At 38.1% G+C, this 14401-nt stretch overlaps 1 protein-coding gene across 2 annotated transcripts in view; it reads left to right on the forward strand.

The window, feature by feature from the left end:
* LOC150101818 (methyl-CpG-binding domain protein 4-like) overlaps positions 1-14401 on the forward strand; it is a 352401-nt gene that overhangs the window by 202478 nt on the left and 135522 nt on the right. For both annotated transcript variants that reach the window (XM_090401062.1, XM_090401061.1), the window contains exon 6: positions 6948-7037. In XM_090401062.1, coding sequence (XP_090257188.1) covers positions 6948-7037 — 90 coding nt within the window. The remainder of the gene's footprint in view (positions 1-6947; positions 7038-14401) is intronic.

A 14401-nucleotide genomic window follows, 5' to 3' on the forward strand; every position in this document is an offset into this window, starting at 1 on the left:
TGAAAGACTACCTTATTTTATCATGTTGGAGGCTTAATGGATTGTAAACAGCACTCAGAAAGGATTAAAACAAAATTTAATTCTTCCTATACTTCGTCTCAGTCAATGAAACATCTTCAGGGATTACAAAAAAACTAATGTAACATATATACAAATAACAAACAATACAACGCCCAACCACATGGGTGACACTAAAGTACTATCTAGGTGGAGTGCCCTCTAAAGGTTGTTGTAGGTATCCTGGAATGCAAAGGAATGGGGATTATAGCCTGGAATGGGATTATAGCCATTGGCCCAGAGGGTTTGATAAGTTCAGCAGTGAGAGCAATGTCATTGGAACAAATCACTCTAGCTCTGTGGGTTAGTGTTTTTAGGATACCATATTATTGAGATTAGTGATGGTGTGATTGTTGTTGGTGTTACATTGCCTCTCAAGTCATTCGTGTCCACCATCACAATAATCTCATCCACCCTTTCACCCTGCTTAATTGCCATTGCCACACACTCTATCGTTCCTCCAGGCAAACACTCCTCTGGCATCCTATCTTGCACACCATAGATCATCGAGTCTCCATACATCACAGCTCTTATCACTCTGTTCCTTGATACCATATTATTGAGATTAGTGATGGTGTGATTGTTGTTGGTGTTACATTGCCTCTCAAGTCATTCGTGTCCACCATCACAATAATCTCATCCACCCTTTCACCCTGCTTAATTGCCATTGCCACACACTCTATCGTTCCTCCAGGCAAACACTCCTCTGGCATCCTATCTTGCACACCATAGATCATCGAGTCTCCATACATCACAGCTCTTATCACTCTGTTCCTTGATTGCTCACTTGCATCCCTCACTCTCTCTCCTCTAACTCTTTCACTCTGTGTTCCCCTACTTGCTTGCTGTCCTGGCATCACTTCATCCCTGTTTCCAGCACTCCCTCGCATTCTTCTCATTCTCTCTCTCTCTCTCTCACTGTTTCCATTCTCTCCTCTTCTATCATTCCCATAACTCTCTCTTACTCCTACGCTGATTCATCTCTTCCATTTGCCTAATCTCATCTTTCATACTTCTCATCTCATTCCCAAGACATTCCAACATCTCTTCCCATAACTCTCTCTCTCATTCCCTCTCTTCTACTATTTCCGTTCTCTCCTCTTCTATCATTCCCATAACTCTCTCTCATTCCCTCTCTTCTACTGTTTCTATTATCTCCTCTTCTATCATTCCCCTCCTCCTCTTTTCTACTGCTCCTATTCTCTAGTCTTCTGTCATTCCCATACCTCTCTCTCATTCCCTCTCTTCTACTGTTTATATTCTCTCTCCCTTCTTCTATCATTCCCATACCTCTCTCTTTGTCTTCTACTGTTTTTTGTCTCCCTGTCTTCTACTGTTTCTATTCTATCCTCTTCTGTCATTCCCATAACTTTCTCTCACTCCTCTGATTCGCCTTGCATTCATCTCATCCTTGCATTTAAACTTCCCACTCATTCAAATCTTCCACACTCTCCGCTCTTATTTTTTCATTCATATTTTGCTCATTATTCTCACCTATCACACCCACTCTTCTCTTGAAATTCTCCTGCTCCTGATGCAACGAGCCTATTGTAACATCTAACTCACTGAATTCCTCCCATTGCCTACATTTTATGCACATACGCACTCTCCCTTCTCTCACCTGCCACATATCCAACTGCTAGGATACATACATGCCACAACATCCTTAATTATGTTACGCAAAATGGAGCCGTTGAATGGGGGAGGACTTGGTGACACGCCATTTGTAATTGGAGCTGCAGCTGCTGCCATCATTAATTTAGTGCCGAGGAACTACTACAACTAAACACTAAGTACTAAATACTACTACAACTAAATTCTAAATACTATATTATACTCTCTACTGTCAGCTAATTTACTTATGCGATACTACAAGTATAAACTATATTTAACTATACTAAATAATGAAAACTTCTCTTCTCTTCCACCGCAGAGGCGTCCAACTCTGACCTTGCCCGAGAAGGCAAGGTCAGAGTTGGACCTTGTTGTAATACAGTATAACAACTAAACTCCAAAAGCAGCAGCACTAAAAACACTCTTGTTACTAAGAAAAAAATGTAGTACAATATGCGACAGAGTCACACTAACACCATTTAAAAAACTTTATTTTTTACCACAGTTCAAATCCACTGCTACATGCTTCAGCAACTCTTCAGCGATTCATATATCATTTTATCATTAGAGAGAGAGAGAGAGAGAGAGTGTGTGTGCTCAGTTGCACCATGAGGTAAACTGCAACAACCTAAAACCAGATATGCAGCAGATGGTAGTAATTAGATTATTTCTTACCTGGTGATGGAATAAGCAAAATTTGACTGTTAATAGGGCATTTAATAACTTGGAAAGGTTAGAAAAAAATATTTATATTCCCAAAACATTTCTTTATATATTGATTCTAACCTAAATATTTTTCGATTGTTTTTTGGAGTTGCTTCTGTGTCATATAGTATTGCTAGCCCTGTTCATCTGACATTATTTTGAATACAGTCAGAATCCAGAAATGCACTAATGTAGTTATATGTATAGACCTAAGAGTTTTTATGATAGTGAATATTTTCAAGTTTGTTTATAATGGCAGAGAAGAAACTGTTTGATTTTTCCCCAAGTGATTTACAAAATAAGTATTAGAAGTGAAAAGTAGCAAAAAATAGTATATTAATAAAAAAATTAATAAACAGTCTTGTATTACTTATCAACCACTGCTTATCTCTTCTTTTCAGCATACTTAGTAGCAAAGACTACGCATTGCATTGCATAGCAGCAATGCAATGTGTAGTCTTTGCAGCATTTGCAATATGACCTTTAAAATTCAGGATTCAGAGGAAATTGATCTCCCTGTAGCTGTATATTTTCTTTTCCATAATCCGAATGTGTGAATTTTTTACAATTATATGAGGGTTTGCTGAAAAGCTGTGATAATCACCATGAAGGAATTGAGGTAGAACCATGTAATTTACACATTTTTCTACATATTCCCTCCATGAAGTGTTATGCTCTTGTTACAATGCTGCTGCATCATTTGCAATCCTCTGAGGAAAAAAGTCATTCCTTGTTGCATAAACCAGTCCTCAACTGCAAATATGACTTCATTATCTGTGGTAAATTTTGTTCCTTTTAAGTGTTTCTTTAAATTTGGGAATTGGAAATAGTCAGATGGGGCCAGGTCTGGCAAATAGGGTAGGCGAGGCAGACATTGAAAGCCCAAGGTATGTATTGTATGTTAGGTTTCATGAGTAGTGTGAGTAGGTGCATTGCCCTGCAAAAGCAACACACCTCTTCTCAGTTTACTGTGGTGTTTTTCCTTCTGTACCTCCTTCAATTCCTTCAGAGCTGTTGCATAAACAGTTTCACCTTTTTTGAGGATACTTGGTAAGGATTATCACAAAAGACAATGGCAAGAACCTCCACTCCCTGCTGACTTTTGGGTTCAGGACTTCTTCTGCCATAGAGAGCCTTTGTGTCTCCACTCCATTGACTGTTTTGCTCTCTGGGTCATAGTAATGAAGCCATGTTTCATCAGCAGTCACAATACAAGCCAAAATATTTGCACCTGATTTCTCAAAATGACCCAAAATCACTTGAGATGACAGCACACATTCTCTCTTTGGTTGGCATTCAAACATTTGGGGATCCACTTTGCTGAGCGCTTCTGCATATCCAGATGTTAGTGGATAATCCCCCCAGAGTCTTCAATGTTTTTGGCTGGTATTCTATAATCAAGAATCATGGCATGCACTGCATCGATTCAAGTGTGATCGCTGTGGAAGGTCTTCCTGACCTGGTGGCATCTGTTGTCTCAGGATGCCCAGTTTTAAACTTCTCCACCCATCTGGCAGCTGTTGGATATGCTGGGGCACAACAGCCCCCCCCCCCCCGAAAGTCTCACACAAACTTTGGTGAATCTCAATTGCAGACTTTTCTTGCAGCATGAAAAATTTGATAGCCTGCACCTCTGTGTCTTCGAATTTCTTCAAAACCTCTGACATGTCTTCTTATATATCCTAAAAGAAAAAGAACAAATTATTACAATTTGATGAAACATGAGGATTAAAGAGTTTTAAGATATGTTCTTTCTTGTGGTTATATTAGTTGCTTTAATATTTTTTTTTTATTATAGGTGTTGATCAGAAATTTTAAACCCTTTCCCTCCTTGTACTTTCCTTACAGTTCCTTTGATATGAACGATATATTTGTTTTATAATGTTAATGATATATTAATGATAATTATAATATTTTTATGCTAATGATAGAGTGCCAAGGCAAGAAGTCTAGAGGTGTCTGAAGGAGAAGAAGCTACTGGAGAAATATGCCAGGTTGGTACAGGAGATGTACAGAAATGTGAAGACAAGGGTTCGGACCTGCCTGGAAGAGACAGGAAGTTTTCAGGTGACAATTGGTTTGCATCAAGGATCAACATTAAGTCTGTTCCTGTTTAATATTGTGATGGAGGTGGTGATAGAGAAGGTGAGAGAAGATGCACCTTGGACAATGTTGTATGCGGATGACATCTTGCTGTGTGCAGAATCAAGAGAAGAAGTGGCAGCTAAACTGGAAAGTACTGGAAGAGAGGGGTATGAGACTGAGCAGAAGTAAGACAGAGTATATGTGTTGCCAAGTGGATGGCAGTCAAGAGACAGATCTGGAGATGGAATGAAATGTCATCAGGAAGGTTGACTTTTAGATACTTAGGTTCAACAATGAAAGAGGATGAAGAGGCGAGGCTGAGAAGGAAGTTGGATGCAGGATACAAGCTGGATGTAGGAACTGGAGAAAAATGGCTGGAGTGCTATGCGATAAAGAGGGTGCTGATCAATTTAAAAGGCAAAATCGACAGGACAGTAATGAGACCAGCTATGACATATGCTATGGAAACTGTGACCCTGAGGAAAAAATAACATCAGCAGAATGGAGGTAGCAGAAATGAGAATGCTTAGATGGATGTGTGATGTGACCAGAAAGGATCATCTGAGAAATGACTATGTAAGGGAAATGGAAAGTTATGAACTTGCAAAGAAGCCGCTCCTCACCCTCTTGCTCACAGTTTCCTTTTGTAACTTCCAGCAATAGCCCCCTTGTCATCACTCCTTCCCACTGTTCAACCAAGCAAAAGAACTCCCCAGTGTCAACCTTGTAACCACCTCTCAAGAGTTTAAAAGTCTCAATTATATCACCTCTCCTTCTATCCACCAAACTCTTCAGTCCACATTCCCTCAGCCGATCCTCATAACTAACATTGTACAGTCCTGAAACCATCTTTGTTATCTGCCTCTGTACCCTTTCCACAGTTAATTTATCCCCTTCAAATCGTGGGGACCAAATCTGAGAACAATAGTCTAAGTGTGGTCTGATCAGAGTCTTATACAACGGAATGATAACTCTTTTATCTCTGCAGGTCAGTGTCCTTCTCATTATTGCAGCAATCCTCTGTGTTACCTTTGCAATATGTCCCCTAAATTTCAGGTTTCTATCAATCATCAACCCCAGATCTCTTGTCTCCCCTGCTTCCTCCAGTATATCTCCTCCAATAGAGTATGCAGCATCCCATTGATGTTTCCCAAACCTCAAGACCTTACATTTTGCCGCATTAAACTGAGACTCCTTTCCCCCCATTCATTTGCCCATCTGTCTAGCTTATTCAAATCCTCTTGCATGACTACCATATCTGCACTATTACTAATAACCCTTCCCAGCTTCGCATCATCCACAAACAACTGAATATCCTCCTGCAATCCAGTGACAATGTCATTGATATAAAGGTTAAACAATATAGGTCCCAGTACTGAGCCCTGTGGGACCCCACTTGTAACCCTCTGCCTCTTTGAAACCATTTATTATTATTATTATTATTATCCTAAGACCACATGGAGTCACAGACCGTGTGTGATACACACATATAGCTCATCATTCCACACCTTAAGCACATTCAAATTCTCTGCAAATATGACATTGCATTGCATTCTCATAAAAACTCTCAGACATTGCATTCCAACCATTCACAACTCTCCATGCAAAAAACCTGTTTCTTACTCCCTTGCTCATACCCTCCGTATATAGCTTCTAGGGATGACCTCTTGTTCTCTCCCAATCTCCTACTATTTTATGAAAAACCTCTTCAATGTTAATCCTATAACAATCCTTTCCTAACTTATATGTCTCTCTCTCTCATATCACCCTGTCTTCATCCTATCCACTAGACTCTGAAAATTGTATTTTCTCAACCTTTCTTCATACTCAACATTCCAGAGACCAGAAACTATCATACCCAAATAACCTCTGTACTCTTTCCAGTAGTCCATATGTGGCCTAATCATAGCCTTATGCAATGGAACCAAATCTCCTTACTTCTAGAAGTCAGTGTCCTCTACATAATTTTTATCAGATTAATGTTAAAATGATTTTTGCATCCCTAGAAGCTGAATGAGGAAAGACCTGGGTGAGGAGCAGGTTCTTTGCATGGAAAGTGGTCATTGAGTGTAATGCATTGCCTGAAAGTATGGTGAGTGCAGAAAGTGTGAATGGGTTTAAGGCATGGTTTCATGTCTTTTTGCATGAGTGTGTGGACCTCCTGCAGTGAGTCCTTTGACTCCATGGTGGTCTGATTTTAGTAATAGATTGGAGAGCAGATACACTCTCCACTTTTCTCTAGACTGCTGAAAGCTCATGTTAATTTTAAAAAATACTCAGATGGAATTCAAATCCATAAGCTCCTGTTTAGTAGACATTTGTTTTAACCATTTATGTTACATGGCCTTATTATTTGTTAAAATCATTTTATTATTTAGATATTTCATCAGATTGGAGTTTTTTAAAACAATACTAAAACTGATTATGCTAAAGTTTTTATCCCACTAAAACTGAGAAATAAATTGAAGACATTCTTATTTTCCTAGATAAAAGAAAGAGGAAAAAAACTAAACTGAAAGAACCAATTAGAAGCTCCTATTTTACACACAATGAACAAAATCATCTTCTTTCATGTGGTGAGTATAATAATAACTATTCATTATTATTATTACACTTTCACAAAACTCATTGCAAGTCCTCTCTAACTAGCACATCTATTATATTGTTATTATTACTGTTATCTAGTTTTTAGTTAGATATATTTCCTTCCATGTTACAGTATTCCATTTTCTTGTCTTCCCAAACGACTCCTTCCATAAGCACTGTTATCATGTTAAACCATCAGATTCATTTCTTGTCCATTTGTTGAAAGTATGACATCACCTAATATAAACACACTCCCTGGTAAGACACAGACTTCAGTACATTTACTTATAAAAATCATTAATGAGATTGAGGAAAAATTTACATAAATTTCATTTCTGAATGCCTGCTCCTAATTCACTTTCTGGTTACTTGATTTACTACAATCAAGTACCCAGAATGTGAATTATGACATCAGTCATTAACATAATATCAAAGGTTAATGGATTGTACATTTCATGATAATCAGCATTCATATGTGCATAAGTGGGTCAACAGGAATAATCACTTAAGAGGGATTAACCATTCAGTATTCTCATAATCTCTTAAAGACATATCAAATTGAAGGAAGCTATGTCTACCTGAAACTAATTGAGGAATGATCTATTTGCAAGCTAACGCAAACCGGCCAGAAGAATATACACACAATGTACAGATAGAGAACACAATAAGAATTAAGAATTAACCACCCTATTCCATCAGATTTGATTTTGAACAACTGCATGGTGAAATGTGCGACTGCGTATAAGTGTAAATTAGGAAGCAACTTTATATGCTTAATAATTAATAGTTTGTAGTTTAATGTTGTATAAGAATAATAAAATATGCTGAGTGATTTCCAAAATTATAACACAGCATGCTCTAATAGAAATATTAAAGATCTGATTATATATTGAAGACTGTTTATCTAGTTTTCAGATAAATCATTAAATACAGAATAATTCAAAAAATAAATTAATACTAATATATATAGAACAATGAATTTAATTTAAAAGATGCTTTTTACATAAAAGGAAGTATTTTCCACTTCTTTGTATATCTTTTCCTTAGGCACTGAAATGTGATAACTTGTTCAGTTAGTGTAGTGCTGAATTCTGAGTGACAAATGAATCTGTTGGTTATTAAGCATTTCACTCTACATGTAATGAATACATGATTTATGATCCATCTAATAACTATACTTCTACATCTAATGACTACACAAATGTTGGCATAGTTAGCTAAACTCTCTCCAAGCAATAGACTGTTGTTTGAATCTTACTATACTTGTGAATGTCCTATGGTGGTGATGATGAATATCACTCAGTATGAGACATTAGTATGAGATAATTATTATTGTTGTTGTTGTTATTATTGTTATTGTTATTATTATTGTTGTTGTTGTTGTTTTGGCCCCATGCAGTCATAATACTCATTGTGTGAGGTCTATACCGACAATACAACAAAGTCTAACATACCATTCCTTAAGCTCGAGGTCTATACCGACAATACAACAAAGTCTAGCATACCATTCCTTAAGCTCATTCACTATCTGCACTCTTGTCACCCTCCCAGGCCAGGCATGCCATGTTTCTATCACTCACCTTACAAAAAACTTACTCCTTCATATGTTTTTCTTATGGTTTTACTGTTCAGTCATTTCTTATGAATTTATTCATAAGAAATGACTTTATGAAGTTTATAATTCGTATATGTCTAGAAGGTTTGGCTACATCTGTCTAGTGTAATTTCCTAAACTTATGTTCCAATTTTTCTGTACCTTCCTGCTCTTGATGACACTATGAAAATATATGTATTTAATAAAGTACAAACATTTTACTTTACTTTATAAAAGAATTAAGTTTGTTGCTGTTTGGCTTCAGGCAGTAAACTTGCTGATACCTCCTCTACTCAAAATGATTTGTGTATTGCATCACAACCAAGAAATATAACAGTGTCCCTGACTTTTTGTAATAGTATACAATCTAGTATACAATATACTAGATTGTTACAATTCCTGATATATGTTAAGTAGTTAATTTCAGTATAAGATTTCACTAATGCTTGCTTTCCATCTGTTAAGAGATGGAGGGCAAGTATTGGTGAAAGAATTAGTAAAAGAATGAAAAACAATTTGGCCTCCATTTCTTCATGTTATGGTGCCACAGTCTAAAGAACAATGAAAGAAACATGTTTGTTCAAAGTTGTACTCAGTAATGATTTGTTATACAGTGTCCATAAGATATCTCCAACTCGACTTGCAATCATTGTGCTAAATTGCTGATGCATGTTTTCCACATCATTCCTTGTGTCCCCTGGCCTATAACAGTAGCCTGCTGTATAATTCACATTAGATTACCTCAAACTACCAGTCACATTCCTCTCTTGATATCCTACTTTTTTGTTGGCTGCAGTTCTTCAGCTATCATCAGCAATACTCCTTCCACACCCATTCTATCCTCCCTGAAAATACCACACCCATCACATTCAATTTCAGTAACCACATCCTCTGCTGTCAGCCATGTTTCAATAATGCCTATAACTTTTGGCAAGATTGCACTGACTTATGCCAAAAACTCATCACTCTTATTCCAAATGCTTCTTACATTAGTGTACGAAAACTGTAGATTCCCTTTGGCTCTCATACCACCTTTATACCTTATATACTTTCCAGCAATTTCAGTATTTTCAATAACCCTAAACTGATTTTTATCCACTCTGTTATCCAAAGTATTCACAACAGATTATCACCTGAAACATAACCCTTATAAACATATATAGCCTTCGCCCTCCTACTTTCATCCTTATCAATTCTAGATTCCCTGCTGAAATACTTCAATTTGTTCAGAAAACAGCAACCTCTTCAAATGCTTATGACCTTCCACTTTCAGATACAACTCATCTCTTGCATACAGCTTTCTTTTGACAACAAACACACTCCAAACATCAACATATTCCTCTTTTTCTACACATTCTCACAATCATATCATTCATTATTACCACTCTTCTATTTAAATAATAATTATCAAAACAAGACAACACACTATCTTCTCTTTGACACTTTTCTCCTTCCTGATATCTAATGTTATTCTTAAATCTTTTGCCACCTGATTATTACTACCTCACAGATCATCCAGGCACAATTTTTTTTTCATGCCTTTTATGTAATGAATGGCTTTTTGCATTTCCTGTGTATCAACTGAAAAGTTTAAGTTAGCAAACTATTAACCACTACCACATTAATAACAATACATTGGTAACAATACTGCTATTAATAACAATACTGCTATTAATAACAATATAGCATGGCTGAGATTACTACTCCATTCATGTGATTGAGAGATTACATGATCTGAGTGTGGAATATACACAGTAGCACAGCTAGGTTTTAAGCACTCCTGGCAAATCTGTAGCTGAGGCCTTTTATAGTGTGTAAATTTCAATTCTTAATAAAACATCCCTTGGCAACTGTCCCAATGTCAAAGTGATCCAATGCTGATTTATGACTACAGCTTCACAAAGCTCAAAAATTTGTGTAACAAGTGACATAACTAAGATTTAAACATCAAAGGAAATATGAATGAGAAAATAATAGTTGATAATGTGGAAGGCGTGAGTGACTGAGAAAGCGTAGAAGATGGTTTTGTTTGGGAGAGTGAATTTCGATTAAGAGTGACTGACCTGCAGAAGGAGATAGATGAGCTGAATGAGAGGAGAAGTGTGAAAGATGAGATTAGGAGAATGGAAGAGATAAATGCAAGGCGAATCAGAGTAGGGGAGAGAGAGAGTTTTGGGAATGATAGGAGAGGAGAGAATTTTGGGAATGATAGAAGAGGAGAGAATGGATAGGAAAGAGAGAATGAGAGAGAGGTATGGGAGTGCTAGAAGAGGAGAGAAAATGGAAACAGTAGAAGAGAGGAAATGAGAGAGGTATGGGAGTGTTCAAAGAGAAGAGAATGGAAACAGTAGGAGAGACAGAATGAGAGAGAGGTATGGGAGTGCTAGAAGAGAAGAGAATGGAAACAGTAGGAGGGAGAGAGGGGTATGAGAATGCTAGAAGAGAGAATAGGAGCAGTACAAGAGAGAGGGATGAGAGAGATGTATGGGAACGAAAGAAGAGAAGAGAATGGAAAAAATAGGAGAGAGGGAATGGTAAGAGGTATAATGTATGGACTAATGATCCGAGGTATTCAAGATAGGATGTGTGAGGAGTGTTTGCCAGGAGGAATGATAGAAAGTGTGGCTATGGCAATTAAGAGAGGTGAAAGGGTGGATGAGATGATTGTGATGATAGGAACAAATGACTTGAGTTGTAATGTAAGTCGGGCAGTGAGAGATATGGGATTTTTGCTTGAGGCTGTACGGAACAAGACAGAGAGAGGAAAGATAGTGTCCATGTTACCTAGGTATGATAATGACGACCTGAGCAGAAGAGCAGTAATATTGAATGACATAATAGCTAGAATGTGTGACATTGGAGTGTGTTTGAGGACAGAGAGGAAATGTATGCAAGAGACCGCTTACATTTGAATGAGGAAGGACGTAAGCATCTGGAGACATTGCTGTTCTGAATGAGTCAGTGTGTAGCAGGGAGGATGGTAGCAGGGGTTGCCTCTTGTAGGAATGGCTACTTGGGAGAAGGGGGATGACATCAGGTAACACTGAGTCCAGTGGAATCTAGAGAGGATTCCACTGGGAAATAATGGCATTTATATGCTTTATACTAATGCCTGGTGTATCCGGAATAAGGGAGAGGAATTGGTGGTGCACATAGCATCAGCCTGGCCAAAAATTATTGGGATCACTGAGATGTGGTTGACAGAAGAGGAAATAATAACAGGAATAGAAGTCGCTGGGTACAGCATTTGTCAACAGGATAGGAAGAGAAAGCATGGTGGTGGAGTACTGCTTATGATAAGCGACGACCTATGTCCTCTAAAAGTGAGGCTTTGGAAAGCAGTGACACTAATGATTTTGAAAGCATATGATGTGAGGTAGAGGTGGGAAAGACAGGATATTTAGTGGGGTGTTGCTATAGACCCAGGAGCACAGAGGGTGGGGGACCAGGAGATTTTTAGATAGTTGAGTTTGGCAAGTGCAAGAAGAATGATTGTTATGGGAGATTTTAACTACAGTAGTATAAATTGGGGAGAGGAAGATGCATGTAGCAATAAGGGAATGGAATTTCTGGAATTCTGTAATAGAGGGAATAAGAGGTTTTGATAATAACTGAGATGACATCTCTCCTACCAGTTGGAGAGAGTGACCATATGGTTTTGACTTGGAAAATTAATAGACATGCAGGAGTATCAAAGAGACGTGAATGTATGTAGAATTATAAGGCAGTTGATTATAATAGTCTAAGACGTCAACTTGGGAAAGTTTCATGGAGGGAGGAATTGGAAGGCCCGGATATCATTAGTACATGGGAAATTGTGAAAGAATATTTGTTAGCAGCAATGGTAAGTTGTATACCATGAGTGAAGAAGAGGACACAATTTGGAGTAAAGTGGATGACAAACAATATTAAACAGGAATTGCATGCGAAAAAGAGACTGTGGAAGAGATATAAAGAGACAGGTGAAGAGAAGATCCATGAAGAATATAAGACACAGGCCAGAAGAGTTACTAGTATGGTAAGGAAGGCAAAACTGGAATATGAGAGGAGATTGGCCCTAAAATCCAAAGAAAATCCCAAGGAATTTTTTAGCTATGTGGCCAGTAGGAGGAGAAATGACTGTGGAAGAATGATATTGTGGGATAAAAACGGCAATAGAGTGACTTGATGAGAGGACATAGTGGAATTGTTCAATGAACACTTTATTGGAGTATTTCATCCTGGAGGAGTCAGTTTTAATACCAGAGGAATAGGGCAGGTTCGAGGTTTAGAGGAGAGTGTGTTTCAAATACTGAGTACTCTGGATGTCAGTAAAGCTGTGGGGCTGGATGGTATTTCACCATGAGTTTTGAGAGAATGTGCTAGGGAACTGACAGTGCCTTTGACTTGGCTTTTCAAAAGTCTGGCTGCAGGAAAGATGCTCATGGAATGAAGGAAGGTAAGATAGTGCCATTGCATAAGGGTGGTAGCAGACTCAAAGTCTCTAATTATTGATCAGTTTGTGTGTCATCAATAGTTGTTAAGATCTTGGAGAAAGTAGTGAGGGACCGTATACAACATTAGGCATATGAGGGTAATGTTATCTGTGAGAGTCAACATGGATTTGTGAAGGGACGCTCTTGTTTTAGCAATATGGTAGCCTTTTATAATAAAGTTACAAGAGCATTAGATGAGGGAAAAAGGCATATACTGCCATTTTCTTAGACTTAGCGAAGGCATTTGACAGGGTGCCACATGATAAGCTGATATTTAAGTTGCAGCACATGGATGTCAAATTGGTCAACTGGATTCAGGATTGGCTGTCCGATAGGAATCAGAGAGTTGTGTATGGTGGGGAAGTTGCAAGGAGGCAAAGGGTTACAAGTGGGGTCCCACAGGGCTCAGTACTGGGAACTATATTGTCTAATCTTATATCAGTGACATTGTCAGTAGATTGCAAGGGGATATTCAGTTGTTTGCAGATGATGCAAAGCTGGGAAGGATTATTAGTAATAGTGCAGGTGTGGTAGCCCTGGAAGAGGATTTGAATAAGCTAGATATATGGGCAAATTAATGGGATTATCAGTTTAATGCAGCAAAATATAAGGTCTTGAGGTTTGGGAAACATCGATGGGGGACACTGCATACTCTATGGGAGGAGTTATACTGGAGGAAGTAGGGGAGACAAGAGATCTCTGGTTGATGATTGATAGAAACCTGAAATTTAGGGTACGTATTGCGAAGGTAACAGAGAGGATTGCTGCAATAATGAGAAGGACACTGAACTGCAGAGATAAAAGAGTTATCATTCCGTTGTATAAGACTCTGATCAGACAACACTTAGACTATTGTTCTCAGATTTGGTCCCTAGGATTTGAAGGGGATAAATTAACTGTGGAAAGTTAAAAAGGCAGATAACTAAAATGGTTTCAGGACTATACAATGTTAGTTATGAGAATCGGCTGAGGGAAATTTGAATGTGGACTGCAGTGTTTGGTGGATAGAAGAAAAAGAGGTGATATAATTGACAGTGTTAAACTGTTGAAAAGTGGTTACAGGGTTGACACTGGTTAGTTCTTTTGCTTGGTTGAACAGAGGGAAGGAGTGATGGCAAGAGGCCATCCCTGGAAGTTACGAAAGGAAACCGTGAGCAAGAGGGCGAGGAGTGGTTTCTTTGCATGGAGGGTGGTTGAACCATAGAATGCATTGCCTGATGGAGTGGTGAGAGTGAGAACGGTCAACGAGTTTAAGGAGTCGTATGATAGACTTTGTGTTTCTTAG

This window comes from Typopeltis vanoorti, chromosome 11, assembly GCF_054136105.1.
Source record: "Typopeltis vanoorti isolate ZY-2024b chromosome 11, IOZ_Tvanoo_1.0, whole genome shotgun sequence".
In the NCBI taxonomy this organism is placed as follows: domain Eukaryota; kingdom Metazoa; phylum Arthropoda; class Arachnida; order Uropygi; family Thelyphonidae; genus Typopeltis; species Typopeltis vanoorti.